General features: G+C 36.7%; 1 protein-coding gene across 3 annotated transcripts in view; it reads right to left on the reverse strand.

Moving 5' to 3' along the window:
- ZFR (zinc finger RNA binding protein) overlaps positions 1-22,883 on the reverse strand; it is an 84,421-nt gene that overhangs the window by 37,701 nt on the left and 23,837 nt on the right. For all 3 annotated transcript variants that reach the window (XR_002825428.1, XM_004385226.2, XM_023739488.1), the window contains exons 3-9: positions 18,354-18,636; positions 16,678-16,822; positions 14,192-14,410; positions 9,005-9,252; positions 5,975-6,166; positions 4,512-4,803; positions 145-341 (exon numbers count right to left, since the gene is read on the reverse strand). Coding sequence is in view for 2 of the 3 variants with exons in the window: in XM_004385226.2 (XP_004385283.1) it covers positions 145-341; positions 4,512-4,803; positions 5,975-6,166; positions 9,005-9,252; positions 14,192-14,410; positions 16,678-16,822; positions 18,354-18,636 (1,576 nt within the window). In the remaining variant the exon portion in view is untranslated. The remainder of the gene's footprint in view (positions 1-144; positions 342-4,511; positions 4,804-5,974; positions 6,167-9,004; positions 9,253-14,191; positions 14,411-16,677; positions 16,823-18,353; positions 18,637-22,883) is intronic.

A 22,883-nucleotide genomic window follows, 5' to 3' on the forward strand; every position in this document is an offset into this window, starting at 1 on the left:
ACCTCTTTGGTATCTTTCACAAGTAAATTAAAATACAACTGAGTATAATTTAATTACACATGTCAGACATGCTGCCAAACATACAAAGTGACATGCTTCTTCCCTTTCCCCAACCTCACAGCAGTGGTATTCTCAAATCAATACCTCCTCCACATAGTCATGGCCCACTGGCTGCACATCACTTTGCAAAGCAGCCAGGGATGCAGGTGTGACTGGTTCAGATACTGTGTCTGGTTTTACTTCTGGCATCTGCACAGCAGAAGTGACAGGAGTACTTTTAACACATTCAGTTCCTTTTAAGTCCTCTGTTTTATTTCCTGTAGACTGCAGCTTATTACCACCTAGAAAAGCATAAAAGAATTACAATAATTTTAAATTTCATTTTGTATAAACGTATAAAGTTGCTACAATAAAAACTTTTAAGTTCTTATCTTTCCTATCAGTGGTCAAACTCTTGCTTGACATACAAAAGAACAGAATTTTTAAGGACCACATAAACCATTTAGCTTTTCCTATTAATGAAATGAATTCTTGAATTATTCCCTTTTCCACCTCCCAACACCCCATCTCTCCCCTGCCACCTCACCTTAGATCTCATAACATCAAATACCTAATCTGAAGAGCAAGTATCTGAAAGGGTAGGGACAAAATCTAATTCATGCTTACACCCTTAGTTTCTTACCTAATGATAAAACAAATGAATAACATTTATTCCTCTAAAAAAAGATAAGTTCAGTGACTAGTTTTCATTGAAAACTTTTTAATAAAAAATTCAAATCTAGTTTTCCATTAAGGATGGAAATGAAATAAATTCAGGCTTTATCACTGCTTATTTCCTTTAACTTATTACTACTGAAATCAGACCTGAAACGTACACAAAAATTTTCAAAATATTTTTTGTTGTTTTGAAGAGAGTATGAATAACCTCAAAAACCAAAAAAGTAAATATAAATCATGGTTTTCATTTTAATCCTTAATTATACTTAGCACTGTTTGAGAGAATACCATATTAATTGTGAATTTTCTGCTTTAAATCTCTCAAAATATTTTAAAAAATCTACTACATTCTGGGCACTGTCCTAGGTTCTGATAATATAATAATAGTAAGACAATGTAGCTGCCTTTAAGGTGCTCACAACTTAGGGGAAGATACAAATAACTATAATAGAATGTGATAAGTGCTGTCATAAGTATTATGGGAATGTAGAGGGAAGGAACTACTATCGCTTAACAGGATCCACTTAGGGAAGGTTTCACAAAGGGTATGACACTTCAGCTGGGCTTTGAAAGAAAAGTAATGAGTATGAATCAGTCAAACAGAAGGAAGAGAATGATTCTCTAAACAGAAGGAATAGCATGTTACAAAAAAGCACAACACGGAGTTAAAAGGACTACGGTAAACTCAAGGAGAGACAGTAAACTCAGTATGAATTACTACTCAGGTAATGTGGTGAAGACATGAGGCTGGAAATGAAAAGGCAGGCAATGATCAGATTGTGAAGGGCCTTATATGACACAATTAGGGAATATAAACTTTACTCTATATGCAAGGGAAGGCCATTGAAGATTTTTAAGCAGACTAACACAATTTGATATGTACTTTTAAAAAAGGACTTTGACAAGAGTATGGAGAACATGTTGGAAGAGAGAATGGATGCAATAGCCTATCTCTTCTAAGGCAGAGATTTTAAAAGTTTAAAAACAGTGACAATGAAGACATTTTTTAGAGAAATATAGTAGTGCAAGAAACAAAAGGATCACGTGAACAACTGTCTGAGGCAAAAAGTAAAATGAAATAACAATAAAAAGGGAGTAATTTTATGAGATTATTTCATGATAATTTTGTGAAAGCAAGAGGTCATTAAAAAGACAGGAAAGAAAGCAAAGACCAAAATGGATGTCAGAAGACACTCTGAAACTTGCTCTTGAATGTAGAGTAGCTAAAATGAAAAGACGAAATGATAGAAGTAAAAGAGCCAAACAGAAGATTTCAAAGGGTAGCTTGAGAAGACAAAGTAAAGTATTACAATGAAATGTGCAAAGACCTGGAGCTGGAAACCCAAAAGGGAAGAACATGCTCAGCATTTCTCAAGCTGAAAGAAATGACGAAAGAATTCAAGCCTCGAGTTGCAATACTGAAGGATTTGACGGGGAAAATATTAAACGATGCAGGAAGCATCAAAAGAAAATGGAAGGAATACAGAGTCACCGTACCAAAAAGAATTGGTTGACATCCAATCATTTCAGGAGATAGCATATGATCAAGAATTAATGGTGCTGAAGGAAGAAGTGCAAGCTGCACTGAAAGCACTGGTGAAAAACAAAGCTTCAGGAATTAACAGAATACCAACTGAGATGTTTCAACAAACAGATGCAGTGCTGAAGGTGCTCACTCATCTATGCTAAGAAATCTGAAGAGAGCTACCTGGCCAACCAACTGGAAGAGATCCATATTTGTGCCCATTCCAAAGAAAGGTGATCCAAGAGAATGTGGAAATTATCGAACAATATCATTAATATCACAGACAAGTAAAACTTTGCTGAAGATCATTCAAAAGCGGTAGCAGCAGTATGTCAATAGGGAACTACCAGAAATTCAAGGTGGAAGTAGAAGAGGACGAGGAACAAGGGACATCACTGATGATGTCAGATGGATCCTGGCTGAAAGAAGAGAATACCAGAAAGATGTTTACCTGTGTTTTATTGACTATGCAAAGGCATTTGACTGTGTGGATCATAATAAATTATGGATAACATTTCTAAGAATGGGAATTCCAGAACACTTAATTGTGGTCATGAGGAACCTGTACATAGACCAAGAGGCAGTTGTTTGAATAGCACAAGAGTATGTGTGGTTTAAAATCAGGAAAGGTATGCATCAGGGTTGTTATCCTTCCACCATACTTGTTCAAACTGTATGCTGAGCAAGTAATCCAAGAAGCTGGAATGTATAAAGCAGAACGTGGCATCAGGATTGGAGAAAAACTCACTAACAACTTGCACTATGCAGATGACACAACCTTGCTTGCTGAAAGTGAAGAGGACTTAAAACACTTACTGATGAAGATTAAAGACTACAGCCTTCAGTATGGATTACACCTCAAAACTGAATAAGCAACATCACGATAAATGGAAAAAAGGTTAAAGTTGTCAAGGATTTCATTTTACTTGGATCCACAACCAACACCTATGGAAGCAGCAGTTTGGCAATCAAACGATGCATTGCATGGGGCAAATCTGCTGCAAAAGACCTTTAAAGTGTTAAAAAGCAAAGATGGCACTTTAAGGACTAAGGTGCGCCCGACACAAGCCATGGTGTTTTCAATCACCTCATACGCATGCGAAAGCTGGACAATGAATAAGGAAGACTGAAGAAGAACCAATGTCTTTGAATTATGGTGTCAGTGAAGAATACTGAATATACCATGGACCGTCAGAAGAAAGAACAAATCTGTCTTGGAAGAAGTACAGCCAGAACGCTCCTTAGAAGCAAGGATGATGAGACTTCGTCTCACATACTTTGGACTGGTTGTCAGGAGGGACCACTCCCTGGAGAAGGACACCATGCTTGGTAAAGTAGAAGGTCAGTGAAAAAGAGAAGACCCCTAATGAGATGGACTGACACAGTGGCAGCAACAATGGGCTCAAGCATAACAACAATTATGAGGATGGCGCAAAAGCAGGCAATGTTTCCTTCTGTTGTACACAGAGTCCTTATGAGTTGGAACTGACTCAACGTCACATAACAACAACTATGGGTTGGTGTGGGACACTGAGGGTATCTGCAGGGCCACACAGGTTATGAGGGTAAACAGAGCTCTGGAACTCAGGTAGGCATCTGAGTTTGCCCAAAAGATTTTAAAGTCATTACACACATGGGAATGGATGAGACTGCCCACAAATACTGGGTAAGTTGAGTGACATAAGAGCCAAAGTCAGAATCTTACGAACACCACCATTTAATGGACATGCAAGCAGAAGAAACAATAAAGACACTCAAGAAACAGGTAGACAGACATATAATAAATAGAGAGAAGTAGCTTAAGCTTTAAAGGTATAGTAATCAACCATGTCAAATGTTAGAGAGGTCTACAGGATGAAACTGAAAACTAGCTGCTGGATTTGGCAATTAGGTCTTTAGTGACTCCTGAAAGCAGTTTCAGAAAAGAGCAGAGTGGAACCACTACAAAAGACAGGACTGGATAGGAAGTACAGAAGATGAGAAAGTAAGAATTAGGTTAGTAGCTTGAGAGGATTAGAGGAAAAGAAAAAGGTCCAGGTGGGGTGGGGTGTGTGTTAAAAGACTAAGGAAGACACAGGTATATCTTTATGACTGAAGGGGAAGAAAGCAATAGAGGACAGATAAAAAAATCAGAAGAGATATGTGACAGAACAAGGTCCTGGAAAAGGAGGAAGAAGACAGTCCAAGAACAAGATGAAGGGCTAGTCCTGGAATGCAGGAGAGGCATCACTGTGATATAGTAGGAACACAGAGAAGCTCTAGTACTTGCCAACAAAGTTTATTTTGGGTGTAGATGTTTTCTTGGCAGCCATATTTGTAGGCAGTGCAGACACTTTACTATTGGCTGTGATATTAAGAGACGAGTTCCCTGTAGTTGTTAAGCTTTTCACTGAAGAAGTTGCAATTGATGAAGTATTCACAGTACAATTGCTTGCTGCAATGCTTGAAGTAGAGGCAGTTGGTTTTGAAGCAGATACAGCTGTTGAAGCAGCAGCTTGGCTAACAACGTTTGGTTCTGTTGAAGGAATGGGTTTACCAAGTTTTGTGTGTAATTTAACCACCTACAAAACAAAAGCATATTTACTTGTCAGAAAACTCATAGTACAGATTTAAGTTTTTTTCCTAAAATACATTATAAAATGAAAAAGCAAACTGCTATTTTTCTTTGTTGTATTTTTCTGTTATATATTTTTATACATAAAACTCATTATTTTCACAATATCTTTGTGAAAGAGACAGGGATATATATCCCATCTACCACTAGGTGAGGAAACTGAAGCAGAGAAAGATGAAATGACTTGGCCACATGCATATTCATTTACACTAAAAAATCTATTTTGTTGTTGTTGTTGAGAATATACACAGCAAAACATATACCAATTTAACAGTTTCTACGTACATTTAGCGACACTGATTATATTCTTCAAGTTGTGCAACCACTGTCACCCTCCTTTTCTGAGTTGGTCCTCCACCATTAACATAAATTCACTGCCCCCTAAGGTTCCTATTCAATCTTTCGAGTTGCTGTTGTCAACCTGATCCCATATAGATAATCCTTAAAAGAGGAAAATGCTCAAAGCAGACCTTTTTTACTAGTTAAGCTAAACTACTGTTTCGTTTTAAGATGGCTTCAAAGGATATTTTTGGTTTAATGATTGAATATAATCTCAGGGCAATAGTTTCAGGTGTTCAGCCAGCCACCATGGCTCCAGAGAATCTGGAGTCATCCATAAAAATTTGAAATTCTGTTCTGTATTTTCCCTTTTTTGATCAAGATTCTTCTACAGAATCTTTGATCAAAATATTCGGTAATGGCAGCCTGGTACTATCTGGTCTTATGGCAAAGGAGGCAGTTGTTCATGGAGGCAATTAGCCACACATTCCATATCCTCCTCCTATTCCTGACTCTTCTTCGTCTTTTGCTCCCGGTGAATACAGACCAATTGTTGTACCCTAGACATACTCATCTACATTTAACCATGACAGAAAGAGGAAAATAATCACATGATGACAATTTCCAACTAATGGAATAAGTGACGTACTTCAATTTAAAGAAATGCCTACGGTCTTTCCCCCTTTATGCAACGTCATCTCTATGTATACTGCTTATAATGCAAGGCTTACAATGCACTCAAACTTTTCAAAATATGAAGCCACCTTTACCTAAACCCATACTGAAAAGGCTTAAAAGAAATAAAGACATCAGGATGTGTGGGGGAAGAAACCACCTACTTTCTGATGCTTAGCACCACGAATGTGGGCAGCATATGCATCTGCTCCTGTACAAGACACATCACAGAGCTCACAACGTAGCTGATTTTGAGTCCCACGAGTAGAGTTGTTGCTGCTGCTGGTATTTTGTGAGGCTTTCAATGCAGCTTCCTTTTTTTTATGTTTCTGTCCTTCTAAATGTTCTTTGTAAGTCTGTTTCAAAGAAAATGACAATTGCTTTGGCAATTTTCTTTTTACGTCGTTTAAAAGTATTCAATTCTCAAATCTCTAATATGCATTTAAAAATGAGCACTAAACAATTTTAAAAGCAGCTTAACAAGAGCAAGTGGGATTCCCTGCATATATATAATACGTCTGTGTCTGTGGTTCTCTGTACCTTGTTTACCAAGAGTAATGCATTTGTCTTAACACTCTGGCTTATAAAGCACCTTCAAACAGAGCCATAAGATCAATATAAGCTAACTGCTTTCAAATTTCAAGAATTTTCATCCATTATTGCTTATGTATAATGTTGATAGAGAATGCTAAAAAACAGTGATTATTCCACAAAGAAATTATTTAGTTACAGGATCAAGATAGGGGTAGGGGGGAGGAATGTACCTACACCATGAGCAAAGAAAGAAAGGAAGAAAGCTACAGTATAGGAACAAGACTTTAAAAATAGGTTGTGTTTATAAGCCTGACTTTTCTAACTCAGAATGCATTTTCAAAGAATCCATATTACCCTGAACAAAAGTCTATTTCATACATAAGGGTCAAAATTGTATTACATATTTGCAAGGAAAAACAGTATTATTTTAATACTAGCCAATGCAATAACGAAATTATATTAAAAACTGTCCTGAACGCAGATGACTGAAGAAGGCAGGTTTACTGAAATGAGAGAAGGTTGATAAGGACTGCTGTGCAGTTTTTTGGCTTCTAAAAAAAAATTCTGAGTGGGGCCAAACAGTTCCTCTTTTATATTTTATTTTTTAAGACAGGCATGATTAGCATACAATCGTATGTTCACTGTAGAATTTCAGAGCTGGATGGGAACTTAAGAGATTAACAGTGATTTTCTAGTTTTTAAATAGGAGAACTCTTTCTTCAAATGAAATCTTACACACGAGAAAGGAGAACTGCTCTGTTTTTGAAACAAAAGAGAGACTCTAAGGCTCAGCCATTTGATCCTCTTTTCATTACGTGAAGAGGCCTGAAGTGGCTCCATGAAGCAGTTTGAGGCTCACTTATTTAGGACAAGTCCTCATTATAGAAGTGAAGAAACAAAAGCCCAAAGAAGTTAAGGTCTCTGATTCATCTAAGGTCACACAGTTAGCCAGGACTGGAAACCTGGCTCCCTAAATCTGAACCTACTTACACTCCCTCCTTATGTCCAAATGTGGACATTAACTCACATTCTCAATGACATTTTCCTCTAAGGCTTATCAATCTTTTAAGGCATTGCACCTCTGATTTGCAGAAGTACCCCCGGCCTAGTCTTATGTGGCCATCCAGCCCCCTCCCTGCAATCCTCAATTCAATGGTCAGCCTCATATATACTCATACCAAATGTTGCTGTTAACCTATCACCTAAGTGCCATGTTCTATAGTTTATAGGGGCTCTCACATATTCAAGAAATCTGTTAAATCCACATTTGCCACTCATGACATCATCCCCTCTAAACAGTCATCGCAGAGTCTGATACACTATTCAAGTACTAAGATCCTTATTCCCTTTCATGTTTACCCTGGGTTCCTGAAAACATTCCCCATCTGCACCCCCACCCCACCATGTAACTGCAATCAGTGCTTCTTATTACACTGAAAATAAGGAGGTAGGTTTTATGTAACTAGCCACACATATTAAAATGTTCCCTAATTTGGTGAAAACTCAGGGAATACTGGTAAAATACTAAAAAATTTAGTATTAAAAAGTAGACAGAAATAACCCAGTAAATTAAAAAGAATGTACATAGGTGGAATAAGAGTAATAGATGGATTTAATGGGAAGAAACTACTAGGGTCAAAATCTCATCTTTTCAAACAATATGCCTTTTATCAGGCAAACTGCTTATTAAATTTTTATATAAAAACTAGGTACTCTTAAAGAAAGTAATAACAAATACAACTAAGAAAGGAGTTGAGCCCTTTAGTTTTTATAAACAGATTTATACCTAAATCACACATTCTAAGATTTACCAACCAAGAAAAACAAAACAAAACGAGGAAAAGAAAAGTCTTGCCTACTTCCTTCACTGGTATTTTTGAAAAAGATCCTTCCCTATTACTGTTCTTGTTCCCGAAGTTCCTATTTTCTTCACAGAGATTTCAGGAATAAGTAACATTTTATAAAGCATACATGAAAGTCAGTTTCATCAGAAATACAATCCTGAAGACTGTAGATTATCAAAAGAACTTAAAGACTTTCTAATATTCCAGAAAGACATTATTACTTTCTTGCTACTTATATACTCCGAAGAATAATACATTTGAGAAAGTCCTCTCATCTTTAATGCAACTCTATAAAACTGAATTATCTCTATGGTCCCACGTCAGCTGTAAAATTTTATATGTATACTCCTCATACAATCAAAACAGACCCTGAAGAAAAGCTAAGAAAAACAGTAAGCAATTATCTACTTTACAGAGCTTTGTATAAAGGCTTTACAAAGCAAGTCATGGATGCTAAAAAAAGCAAAGGGGAAAAAAAAATCACTCTTACTCCCAAACTCCCAACTAATTTGAATATAAACATCTAAATTAATGTTTTAAAGAGCAAAATATTCTTCTTGAAAAAAGCTCCATTTGCCTCATTCTTCATTTACATTCATAATTGTTTTTACAGTTTTTTCTAAATAGAATTCTCATATCTCAATACAAATAGCTTTTTAAAGATGAATGTTTAGCTAAATATGTACACCTTAGCTAAAAGCCAACAGTAGAGAAAATGTAAACCTACTTTGTAAGCACAAGATTTACAATATGGAACATACTTAACTATCAAAAATAACCATTAAAGATGCATGGTAAAACATACAACATAAGTACCTGTGGTCCAGCACAGCTGATCTTACAAACATCACAATAGTGAATCTGGGGTGGTTTGGGAGGCTGTTTTGGTTTCAGTTGTTTATTTTGGAATGGTGCTTTTTTAGTAAAGGTGGTCCCTGTCCAGGCAGCTGTTGCAGCAGCAGCAGCTGCTGCCGCTGCTGCCTGCTTCTGTTGCTGCTGTTGCTGTTGGTAGTAGGAGGATGCAGCTGAATACACTGCTGCTTCGTAACCTGAATAAGATGTACCTTACAAATAAAATCAAACAAAGATTATGTTGCAGAAGTACAAAAGGCCAAGTTAAAAGTTAGTTATAAATTTAAATTCAATATATCCTGCTAATAAAGGTAGGTCTACATGTGCATATTTATAAACAATGTATCTCTCACAGAACCTGGAGAAAATCTTATTTACCTTCTTCCTATTTAAGTCAATCGGCAAGTATTCACATAACACAATGCCAGGTATTATGGAGGTATAAAGAAAGTTTAAGGTTTGGTCCCTGCCTCCAAGAAGCTTATAGCTCAGTTGAAGGGAGTGATACAGTATCTGATGAACTTATTTATTTAGTTACAGAACCTATTAATATTTATTCAAGTGGGACTCCTCTGAATACAATTTGGGAAGTGCTGGATTTGCAGAAGAGTCTGGACTAGGATACTGGATAGGAAGGAAAAAAAAACCTCATCAATGTTAAGATTTGACATACTTGGTAGCTAAGAGGTAAAAGAAGAAAACATACAAAACGGACACCAAGACTTTGAACCCCCAATAACTGACTGATGTATTGTGTAACTGATAAAGCTGAGAAGCCTACAGAAGCTGATTAGGGGAGGTAAGCTGGGTACAGCTTAGCAGAGAATATAAAACAACATATATAGTATTTTGGAATTAAAAACCAAATACCTTGGTTCTCATCTTCCTCCCAAGAGGTACAAAAACACTATTTTTTCTAGTTAAAAATGTATGGATTCCATCCATTTCCATTGCCCAGAGTTAATAATGAATAAGCACATTATGGTAGTTATTGACATAATATATACACGTTATTCATGTTAAGTGATAAACAGATCTTAAACTCTGTAAAAGTTTTAAATCCGACAATGTCACTGATTTTATTTATAAGCTTACCTCAAAACTGTAATACCATGCCTTCTAAACTAAGATCTCTGGAAATCTGAAGACTCTTTTTTCCCGTAAGTGGTAACTGGTGGGCAAAGAGTCACATAAGGTTCAGAAGAAAGATTCCTAGTTGCTGCGATGGTACAGCAGAACTACTTAAGGAGAACTGAACTCTCCTGTCTCTGGAACGTAGACTGCTTCTACTGAAAAGTAAGGACTTCTCACCCACTGACTCCAATTTACACACACAGGAGAGAAAACATAAATTGGAAGGGTGAGAATTAAGATGCACAGGAAATCCGAAAAATAGGAATATGAAATCGGACATATCCAGGAGAGAAAGTAGTTGGCAATTTTTGCAAAAAGCCTCTCTAGACTTTTATTTCAGGTTATTGTTATACAAGTGTTTATGAGATTTAAAGAAAGTGTGGTAACAGAAAAGGAAACATCTGAACATGAAAGTGGGAAAAGCAGATGAACTTATATCAACGATAAGCAAATGATCAGAGAAGATAAAAATAATAATTAGAAAACAACTGATATGACTGGTTAAGAGAAAAACTGTATAGGTCAACCAAATCTCTTTATTGGGCAGTCCTACCAATGCCCTCTATTAAAAATGTGATTAAAAAAACATAAGGTCACAGCTAAATGCTTTCAAATCTATAGGCAAAAACATGTATAAATACATTCATACCATAAAATACTATGCAAACATTAGGTAAATGCATACAGACAAAAGTTTATTAGTGGTTACCAGGGGCTAGGGAGTGGGGGAAAGGGAGTTATAGCTGAAGGGGCACTGAGTTTCTGTCCAGGGTGATGAAAAACCTTTAGAAATGGTTAGTGGTGATGGCAGCACAACATGGTGAATGTAATCAATGCTACTGAATTCCACACATTAAAATGGCAAACTCTGCTGAATGTATTTTACCATAATAAAGTTTTATATATATATATATATATGAAAAAATATATATATATATATTTTTATTTTTATATATATATATTTCCTAACCATGAATTTGGTTTCTAAATACCACCACCTACTGTAAGAAATCGTATGGGACAGTTCTGCTATGTCCTATAGGGTCACTATGAGTCGGAATTGACTCGACAGCAATGGGTTACTATAAGAAGGGTAGCCCTGGCAGGGAAAAGGTTAAGCCCTTAGCTGCTAACCGAAAGGTTGGAAGCCCAGTGGCTTCGTGGGAGAAAGACCTGGTGATCTGCTCCTGTAAACATTACAGTCTATAAAACACTAAGGGGCAGTTCTACTCTGTCACACAGGGTCATTATGAGTTGAAATCGACTCAACAGCACCTAACAACAACTTAAGAAACCATGATTCCTTGGCAAAATGGTTGATCTTTTTACTCTTGGGCAGAGAAAGCATGAAGTGTTTCTGTGACATCTTGTGCCAGAAAGGAAAGAAGTACTCAAAGACTAACCGACGGAGTCATGACAAAAAGACTTAGGAGCTGGTTTTAGAGGTTCCCATTGGTCAAATATGGCACAATTTGAGCCTTAAAAAGAAAAAATGAGTAACGGATTATAACACATTGAATAATAAAGAATGTGTCCATAATAATACTTAAAAAAGGAAGGGTTCTGGGGACTCTTCTTTAGAGAAGAATGCCTGAGAATACATGTAAAAGGATTTTGCAACCACCCTTGTCGTAACTGATTCTTAAGGATTTTCAAAGGATCTAACACTATAGGGTGAAAGGTAAGTGGGTAACGGGGCCACAGATTATTTGTTAATTACAAATAGAAAAAGGTACCTTTACAATGGAGAGAGGACTAGTAGTTACCACCTTAACCAGTGATTATAGCTGGCGTCATCAATAAGGAACAAACTGACGTTATATGCTACTGATATGACAAAATGGAAAGTACATTTAAGTAGTTTTCTTGCCTAAAGAGTTGCCTGAAACTAAACATGAAGAAATCATTGGTAAATTCAGGTCATGGGGTATCCTACAAGATAACTGGCAGAACTCTTCAAAAATATGAATCCCACGAGAGACAAAGTAGAGGGATTACTCAAGATTAAAACAAACTAACAAGATATGACAATCAAATCCACAATCCTTCTTTGGACCCTACATTTAAAACAAAGCACAAACATATAAAACACCCAGTCATAAAAGACATCTGTAGACAACCAGGGAAATTTATATATTAGATATTAAATAGTATCGTATTACAATACTGGCATCGTGGTTATGTAAAAGAATGTCCTCATTCTTAGGAAATACATGCTACAAAATTCAGGGCAAAGCATCATGCTGTGTGCACTTATAAAATATATTGCTGAGCCATCTGAAGACATGTTTTTTAGAGAAAGAGAGAAAGCAAATGTGACAAAATAGTAGTAATTGATTAATCTTAGTGAACTGATGAATCTAGGTGAAAATACTGAAGCTGTCAAGGATTTAATTTTACTTGGATCCATAAGCAACTCCCACGGAAGCAGCAATCAAGAAATCAAATGACATATTGCACTGGGTAAATCTACTGAAAAGACCTCTTCAGAGGGTTGAAAAGCAAAGACGTCACTTTGCGGACTAAGGTGCGCCTGACCTATGCCATGGTATTTTCAATCGCCTCACATGCACGTGAAAGCTGGACAATGAATAAGGAAGACCAAAGAAGAAATGATGCATTTGAATTTGGTGCTGGCAAAGAATATTGAACGTACCATGGACTGTCAGAAGAATGAACAAATCTGTCTTGGAAGAAGTACAGCCAGAATGCTCCTTAGAAGGGAGAATGGTGAGACTTCATCTCACAAACTTATGACATGTTATCAGGAAGGACCAGTCCCTGGAGAATGACATCATGCTTGGTAAAGCAGAGGGTCAACAAAAAGAAGACCTTCAATGAGAAGGACTGACACTGGCTGCAACAATGGGGGTCAAACATAGCAACAATTGTGAGGATGGCACAGGCCAGGCAGTGTTTCATACTGTTGTACACAAAGTCCCTATGAGTCAGAACTGCCTCAACGGCACCTAACAACAAACGAATGGCATATGGTGTTCATCGTACCGTTCTTTCGACTTCTCTGCAGAATTGAAAACACTCTGACATATCTAGTCTCATCTCTTGATATGCACCCCAAGTGTCCTATACTCCAGCCACAACGAACTGTTCTTCCCAAATACTCCACACCTCCTAGTTTATCACCGCATCCCTAGCACCCAGCATAGCATTTGACATAGATTAAGAGATAAAAAGTCTCTCAGAAATAAAGAAGTATTTGCTAGGCTTCTGACACTCAAGCTACAACAAAGTATCAAGAAGGAAAAACTTACATAAGTCACCTTAAACTCTCCACGGAACAAGACAGTGTATTAAGGAATAAATAAAATGTAAAACAACAATAAACTACACAGCAATAAGTGTCTACAAAAGTGCAATATGTGAATTTAATCATTGCAATACTGCAAACTATCTCAGCTGGAATTTAGCAGAAGTAGTAGGCATAGGAGGAGGGTTTCAGTGATTATACTTCTCCAGGGAAAATACATGATTACTTGAGGCTAATAAAGCTACTCTGTCCTTCCAAGACAGGTGCGTTACATAAGCATCATACTAGGATCTTTAGAAAAGGCTACCCAGTACTTTCAAGATCACTCATTCCTGATAAGTATGAAGAAAAAGTTCTTCAAGGGCTGAAATAAACAATATAAATAATATGCCAGTGGTATTCTCTGAGTGTTAACCTTGAGTATTAAAGTTCATTTGGAAAAGTCAGAAAAGAAAACGACTCCATAGAAGACTGGGTGTTACTTCCTCTAACTGCAATGCTAAGCCCAAGACAATTCCCTGAAGAGCATTTTTACTCTGCCAAGAGCTTCTGGTTGAAAAACAACGATGACAACAACAAAGTATGATCCATTTGTCACAATATGCACATATATTTATATTAACATCTATCAATTAATTCAATTCTTGCTATCAGAAGTAAGATAGTTCCACAGAAAATCAAAGTTTCTAACAGCAAGTGTCTTTTTAATTTCTTTACTCACTGACAACAACATAGGTAATCAGTCTTACCAGAATAAGTAACCGCTGTGGTACTGTAAGTAGCACTCTGGGTATAGGATGGCACCACAGTGGCCGCAGCTGCTACTGGCTGTACCGTGGAGGATACAGGATAAATGGAGAAAGTAGTGGTAGCTGGACTTGGTGTGGCTGGTTTTATGGCTGTCACTTGTCGAGTCTGCTGAGCTTGAGTATACTGAGTTGCACCTTGACTATAACCTGCTTTAGGGGCTAAACGAAAAAAGAGACATAAAATAATCAGAAGGGTAAGCCACTATAGTACTGTACCAATATCCTTAAAAACTAGAAAATAATAAATGTAAGCATCATTAACTGTAAATTCTATGCCAGCAATTTCTTCTTAGCAAAAGGGGTAAAATTTTTATTACCAAAAATTAATAAAATATAGTTATCTATGTAAATAGATTAACTAGTTTTTCTCAAATACTTTCCACATATTTTCAAAATGGCATTCTGGCAAAATTTAAAATTTAGTGAAATGCCAGTACTATTTACAACTAGCAGAAATAAAAGTTTTCAGAAAAGGGGTTATGTGTGTGTGTTTGTTTAGACTAGTCAATCTACTTGAGAGTTACGCTTAATGTTGGAATTAAAATGAAGAGAGCCTCCAAGTATGTATTTTAATTCACAATAAAAATTTCAAAGTTTAATTACAAGACACTTGTTCACATACCATTCATTGCATTTTACTGATTTATCTGTAGTGAAAACCCAAAACCAAACTCAATGCCATTGAGTTTATTCTGACTCAGAGCAACCCCAATGGGTTTCCTAGGCTATAAATCTCTACGTAAGCAAACTGCCGGATCTTTCTCCTGCAGAGCCCCTGGTGGTTTCAAACTGCGGACCTTTTGGTCAGCAGTTGATCACTTTAAATCTGTAGTGCACTTCTGACTCACATGAAGGTACTGACTCAATTCTTCAAATGTCAATAGCCTGAGTGCAGACATTCTTAAATGGCTATCATTAAAGTCTCTGCTGAACTTTCTGGTACCTTTGATCATATTCAAAACAAATGTATACTTTAAGAATCTTAAAGCCTTATTACCAATCAATAAATTAGCAATTAACTACTTATTAACAATCACGAAAGCACATAAATGTAATTTTTGAGGAAGCCCCAAATATCAGGGGGCCAAACTCATTTTATGATCAATTAAAGGAATCTTACATAAAGAGAACTTAAGACTATATAAAACTTTCATCTATATCCATTATGAAATTTGATCCACACAACACAGATGGAGATAACATTAGAAGAAACTAATGTCCAAGAGCTAAATGACTTACAAAAGTCACACAGTCAATGTCAGAGTTTAGATTATGTCAATGTCTTCTGACTTCTAGGTAACTCACTGCTCTTGCGCACAATCTAAGCTTGGCAATTAAACTGGAAGTTCAGTATACTGTACCTAGCACATCACCAGAGAAGAGACTGTAAGAAAATCCAGGGTCATTAAAATTCAAGATATTTTAAAATTACTTTTAAGGGATTCAAAATCTTAGAACTAAAGGTGACCCTAAAGAGATCTGGGTTAACTACGTTTATCTACAGGAAAAGAGATGAAGAGAGGAAAAAAATCTCTTGTTCATGTTAGTGTTAAAGCCAGTGCAGGAAGCCCGTTCTACTTTCTCCCAATCTAAGGCTCTACAAACACCCTCATACCAAACTCAAAACCAAACCCACTGCTGTCAAGTCGATTTTGACTCACAGCGATCCTACAGGACAGAGGAGAACTGCCCTGTAGGGTTTCCAAGGAGTGGCTGGTGGATTCGAACTGCCAATCTTTTGGTTAGCAGCCGATTACTTAACCACTACGCCACCAACGCCCTCATAGTGCTTCACAAAAATAACTGAAATAATGGAGTTGCCCACTTTCAGAATTTACGGCTTTGTTTTAAAAGTTCTCAATTAAATCTCTAGGAAAAATCCATCTTTAGTCTACAAATACGTAGGTTTCTTTGCAAACAAAACACTTTCTGTATTTCGACCATTATATAACAGTGTATTTAATGTCAGAGGTAGTTGGTAACAGAATCAACTTTATTAGAGATCAATGAAAGATAAGTTAAAAATATGGGTCCATAAAGGGTTTCCATTAGGTACAAGGTCAGCTGGCAATATGTTCTGGGCATTTCCGACAAGATAAGAACATGGCTAGAAGCTGAAAACACTACAGCTTCCTCGGTACAGCTTTTTTTTTTTTTGGTAGGAAGGGAACTGTAAGCTGAAGTCAAACATGGAGTACATTTCTAGAAGAGAAGGACATGATTATGAATTGCCTCCATGGTCTTCTCTTTGTGACTCAAAGGCATTCTAGTAGAGGAAGAGAAGGACAGGTTTAGAATCTGCCTCCAAGGTGACATACACAATGGGTTTAGATGAACTCAAGAGCCATGTCTTCATTAAAAATATATCCTAACTCATGTATTTCCCCACAGATTACAGTGAAACTGGATATGTTAATAAAACCCACCTGTCTGATAGTAGGTTTCAGCAACAGAAGGCTGAGGCTGGGCAGCGGCAGCTACAGCAGCAGCAGTTGCTGTTGGTTGTTGGTAGTACTGCTTACTATCATAAGCTACAGCAGGGGCTGTGGATCTTACATATGAGTATGAGTCCTAAAGAAAAGGAATTAAAGAAAATCTTACCATTAGTGAAGTGGCAGGGAAAACAAATATCTTTACTGTATAAACGTCTAATAAAGAAAAAAAACTAAATATGAACCTAAATCTAGACATAAGAGGGTCAAATTCAATACAAAGGGATTCACTTTGGACTTCATCAAGTAAGATAAAAACCATTTCAAGCAGCATGTTTTGGGTTTACAATCAGAAAATCTAACAAAACTTTTAAAAATAATAATTATTTAAAATAAAAATTTTCTTAAAAAATTCATGGCATTTTTGCCTTAAGGATGGATTCCACAGCATTAGAAAAGAGTGTCTGTGTGTTCTAAGCTTTGTGATTACTCCAGTTTTATTTTCGTTCTTTTTTACTATCATTAACGTAATGCTGAGTAGGAGCTTCCAGGTGGAGGGGGGCGGGGAAGAGGAAGGGCGTTCCAGGGAGAGGGAATAGTATACATACAGCCCCAAGACAGTGAAAAATCAAGGTGAGTTGGGTGAATTCTGGTGCTGCATAAAGTGAGGAAAGGTGGGAGGTACGTAGGAGGTAAGACTAAATAAAGAGACAGGCAGGGCCCAGAAAATGATGGGCCTCACAGACCCTATTAAAGACAATGGGATTTATTATAGTCTGTCTTTGGCATAAAGAAACACAATCATATATGTCATAAGGAATTCTGAGTTCAGTAACTTGCCAGATATTAATAACAAATACTAGTATTAATGATTCATACATCACTTTCTTACTTTACAAAGTAAAAATTTCTATGCTTTAGACAGAACATGGAAAAACTGGGGGAAGTCCAGAAGGACCAAAAGTTAAAAAAAAGATCCTGAAAGCTAACTAATAAACAAAAAAACAAGTTAAAGGAATTAGGATCAAATTTTATTAAGTAAGCAAGTAGTAAAACTAGTACTGTTTTCAAACATGATAGTGTAAAGAGAACTAGACCTTTATGTCCCCACTAAGACTGAACAAGCAGCAACTGGATGAATAAGAGCACGATCAATTTCTGTTACATACTAGGAGAGAATACCTGGACAGGAAGAATGTACAGGCAATAGAATTTCCACCCTTGTTAAGTCTGAAAAAGATACTATGTAATTTGTTTGTCCTATATAGCCTAGGCTCATGGGTCTCAAAATAGCAGACAGGGCTATGTTCCAAGTGGATATATAATACCACAGTACAAACAAAGGTTATCTTCGTCAAGTCTTAATTTGAGGTAAAATTAAAATATTTAATCAGTAATTAATGCAAAATATTTTAAAATTTAAGCAAACAGAAATATATACTGGGGGAAAATGGACTATGGGGGGGTTATTAACCTAAAACACACTGCAAGGAAACTTAATACTTTGACTGTGGTCCCAAACTACCTAAGAATACATATTCACTCTCCTCTATCATGAGACAGAGGTATATTTTGGAAGTCCAATGTTTGAGAAGCACTGGCATGGGCATTATGTCATGCACTGAGGTCACTTAAATCTATACGTCAAGGCTACTGAGCAGTTTTCTTACCTGGTAATTTTGTGTAGTAGCTGGGGGTGGTGGGGGTGGTGCTTCTTGCTGCCTCTGGGTATAACCATAGTCAGTTGCTGTGTGTGCAGTGGGGTAGCCTCCATAAGCAGCAGCTGTTGCAGCAGCTGCAACCGCTACTGGAGCAGGCCTGGCAACTGCAACTGTGGCGGCTGCTGGTGCATAGGCAGCAGTAACTGTGTGAGCAGCTACTGGAGCCTGATGAACGGTGTAGCTAGCAACTGTAGTTGGATGAGAATAGGCTACACCAGAAGCTGGTTGCTGGCTATATTGCAAAGTACAAAAATAAAAAAAATACAATTTAATTTTAAAATCTAAGAGTTTAATCGACTTAAATAAAAAGTACATTTTCAAGTAATTTAATTATGGGCTAGATAATACCAAATATTTGAATTTAATAAACCTCCTACTTAATACCGTATTTATTAGTGTTCTATAATTTTCATCCCTTAATCTCACACATACTATGTTTCAGACCATAGATTATATCACAAAGCAGGGATGACAAACTAGGATAAGCAGCAGTATTAGGAAAAAAACAAAAAAAGGTCCAACTAGAAAATTGTAAAAGTATTTGCTATATATGAAGTTCTTTACTATGTTTTATCGTTTTTAAAAATCTTTAAAAAGAAATTATAAAAAATAATGTATTCTAACTCCAATTATGGAGAAAATTTAAGGTAGAAACTATCAGCCAGTTAGCATAAATACCTATGTTGTTCTAGAGCAGTGGTTATCAATTAGGGGAGATTTTATCCCCCAGGGGACATCTGGCCATGTCTAGAGACATTTCTGTCACAACTGCTGGGAATGGAGGACTGTGCTACTGGCATCTAGTGAGTATAGGCTGAGAATGTGTTACATGTCCTACAATGTATAGGACAGCCCCCTAAAACAAAGAATTACCCAAAGAATATCAACAGTGCCAAAGCTAAGAAATCCCACTCTAGAGCACAAAACCTACAATTACATATCTATTATTTAATTATAGATAACATTTCATCGTAATTGCTTATTTTTCTCTTAAAAAACAAATCCTGCTCTAGGGTACAAAACCTGCAATTAAATATCCATTATTTAATTATAGGTAACATTTCATCATATATGTTTATTTTTCTCTTAAAAATGTAATAGCACATGTTGTAAAAGGGGACCTAAGCGAGATACTTTGCAATCATAACCACTTAAACCTCAAAAAGGCAAAAATATTTTCCCAAAAAGGTGAACTAGATGAATTTCCAACTAAAATTCTTTAACTTTTAAATTTAGAGACTATGTTCTACAGATTTTAGTGTATGGATGTGTATTTGTTTTTTTTCTAGGTTCCCTGAGTAACAAACTCAACAAATACTAAGGCAGGAGTGCCTTCTAAGAAAAGGACAGCTTCAACAGCCACTTAGCTGATAGGTTTTAGCTGACCACAAATTTGAACATGTGCCAACAGTTAAGAATAGCTGATGAGGAAAAAAAAAATCTGACATAAGCTGAAGTTGCACTAATAAACTAGAGTATCTGAATCATGGGCTATATAGTACAGGGTCTTTTGCACTGGTGTGCACAATACCATAGAAATGTGGTACAGAATTAAAATTCCGAGCCATCATATTTTAACTGCATTATGGAAAACACTGATAAACTAGGAAGTGTCCAAAGGAAATCAATATAAAGCTTATAAATCTAGGTGTTATTTCCTATAAGAATTGGAGGTCCTGGGGGCAATCAGTCTAAAAAAGGTGATTGGAGAGTTTTGATAGCTGCCTACTAATAGAATAGACTTACTCCATGCTGCTCCAGAGAACAGAACTAGAACCAATGGATGGAAGTTACAGGGTGGCAGATTTCAGCCCAATATGAAAAAGAGAAACAAACAAACAAAAAAAACAAAACAAAACTTAATACTTAGAACAGAGTCCAAAGAAACTCTTACAATTGCTATTTGGATGAGGTTTTCCATATTTTGATATTAAAATTAGCTAGTATTTTCTACACATATGCCCATTATAAGACAGGAAAAGCAAACTATAACAGTAAGAAATTGGTTGGGGATTGACATAGTCTGTGGATAATTCCACACCTTAAAAAAAAAAAAAAAAACAAGCCAATACCATACATACTTCTTCAAAATTTCTAGAACTGAGAAAAAGGATTATATTTAAAATATAAACACACCAGTTCTGTGATGCTTGTATTTAACATTTAATACTAAGGTAAGGTTTTTTACTTCCAGACTATACGGGATAGGTGGGATTCTGGTTATGCAAAAAATTCAGAAAGTCTTGGATTCCTACTCTGTTTCCACTCATACAACCCCTCATCTAATATCTGTCTACATTTCATGGTCCCAAAAATTTGTCCTATTAAGACAAAAAGCAAAGTAGGAATGTCAAGTCAACTAGGCAGGCACTTGGACTTACATTACCCTTGCTTTAAAAAAAAAAAAAAAAAAAATTACTGTATTTAAGGTAAAATTTTACACAGCAAATTAGGTTCCCATTTAAGAATTTCTACACAAATTATTCAGTGATATTGGTTATTTTTTACAATGTGTCATCATTCTCATTCATTTTGTTCTGGTTGTACCACTTCCAGTACTCTAGTTTCCCTGCCCCCTTACCTTCTCATTTTTACTTTAGAGTTATTTCTGACCATTTGGTCTCCTGCAGATGTTTTTTTAAAGGAGCTCAATACTCACAGGTGATATTCTTTATTTTATGAGCCAATCTGCTACTTAGCTAAAAAGGCGACCTCAAGGGATAATTTCAATTTAAGGTTTAAAGAGCATCTCAGGGCAATAGTCTTAGGGAGTCCTCTAGTCTCACCCAATCCAGTAAGTCTGGGCTTTTTAAGAATTTGAGTTCTGTTTCACATTTGTCTTCCATCTATCAGCATTCATCTACTAAAGCCTGATCAGAAAGCCTACTGTAAACAAAACAAAAATGACCCTGGGGGAAAGAGTATCTCAAGGCAACAGATGATAATTTTGAAAAACTATTTGTATCCATAAATCAAGAATCTTACAATTCCACCTGCTAAGTGGAATCTAACTAAGAAAGTTAGAAGATAAAACTGAAGAATACAGAAATAAAGATGAGTAAAATAAAGAAAATGAACTCAGAAGGTCCAATATTCAACTAGAAGGAATTCTAGAGAGAAAAGAAAAAAGTAGATGGAAGGAATTAAGAAATAAGAGTTCCCACTGCTGAAGGGAGGCATGTTTTCAAATTCAAAGGGCTTACAGAGTGCAGAACACAATGAAAGAGCCATACCTAGAGACATACAGAATTTCGTAACACCTCAAAATAAAAAGATCCTAGAAGTCTCCAGGGAGAAAAAAAACAAAAACAAACAAAAAAACCAGGTCACCAACAACTAAATGAAAATAAGACTTCTTACTGATAACACTAGTGGCTAGAATAGAGCAATAGCTTCAAAATTCAAGAGAAAATAATTATTAATGCAGAATTCTGTACCCAGTCAAACTATGAAGACAGAATAGGTTTTTAGACATTCAAGGATTCAAGGAGTTGACCTCCTATATACCTTTTCTTAGGGAAACCAAAAACAAACAAACAAAAAAAACCCAAACCTGTTCCAGTGAGTCAATTTTGACTTATAGCAATCCCATAGGACAGAGTAGAACTGCCCTAGAGGGTTTCCAAGGAGAGGTTGGTGGATTTGAACTGTCAACCTTTTGGTTAGAGGCCAATCTCTTAACCACTGCTGCGCCACTAGGAAGCTATACAAAAACGTACTCCAGCAAGGTCATGAAAGCTCCATAGACACATGCAAACTCTCTGAGGGACTGAATTACTGGGTGGAGGGCTGTGGGGACCATGCTCTCGAGGTACCTCTAGCTCAACGGGCATAACACAGTTTATAAAGACAATGTTCTGCATTCTACCTTGGTGAATAGCGTCTGGGGTCTTAAAAGCCTGTAAGTAGCCATTTAAGATATTCCACTGGTCTCCCACCCTTCAGAAGCAAGGGAGAATGAAGAGAACAGGATACAAGGAAAAGATTAGTCCAAAGGACTAACGGACCACAGCTACCAAGGCCGCCACCAGACTGAGTCCAGTACAGCTAGATGGTGCCCGGCTACCACCATTGACTGCTGTGACTGGGATCACAACAGAGGGTCCTGGACAGAGCTGGAGAAAGATATAGAACAAAATTCTATCACACAAAAAAAGACCAGATTTACTGGCCTGACAGAGACTGGAGAAACCTCAAGGGTATGGCCCCTTGTTTTAGCTCAGTGGTGAAGTCACTCCTGAGGCTCACCATTCAGCCAGGGATTGGACAGCCCCATAAAACAAAATGGGACTAATGAGGCACAGTAGTCCAGGGACAAGGACTAGAAGGCAGGAGGGGACAGGAAAACTGTGATAGGGAACCCAAGGTTGAGAAAGGACAGTGTTGACACGTCGTGGGGTTGTTAACCATTGTCATAGGGCAATATGTGTACCGTTTAATGAGAAACTATTCTTTTCTGAAAACTTTCATCTGAAGTAC

This window comes from Trichechus manatus, unplaced genomic scaffold (assembly GCF_000243295.1).
Source record: "Trichechus manatus latirostris isolate Lorelei unplaced genomic scaffold, TriManLat1.0 scaffold00135, whole genome shotgun sequence".
In the NCBI taxonomy this organism is placed as follows: Eukaryota; Metazoa; Chordata; class Mammalia; order Sirenia; family Trichechidae; genus Trichechus; species Trichechus manatus.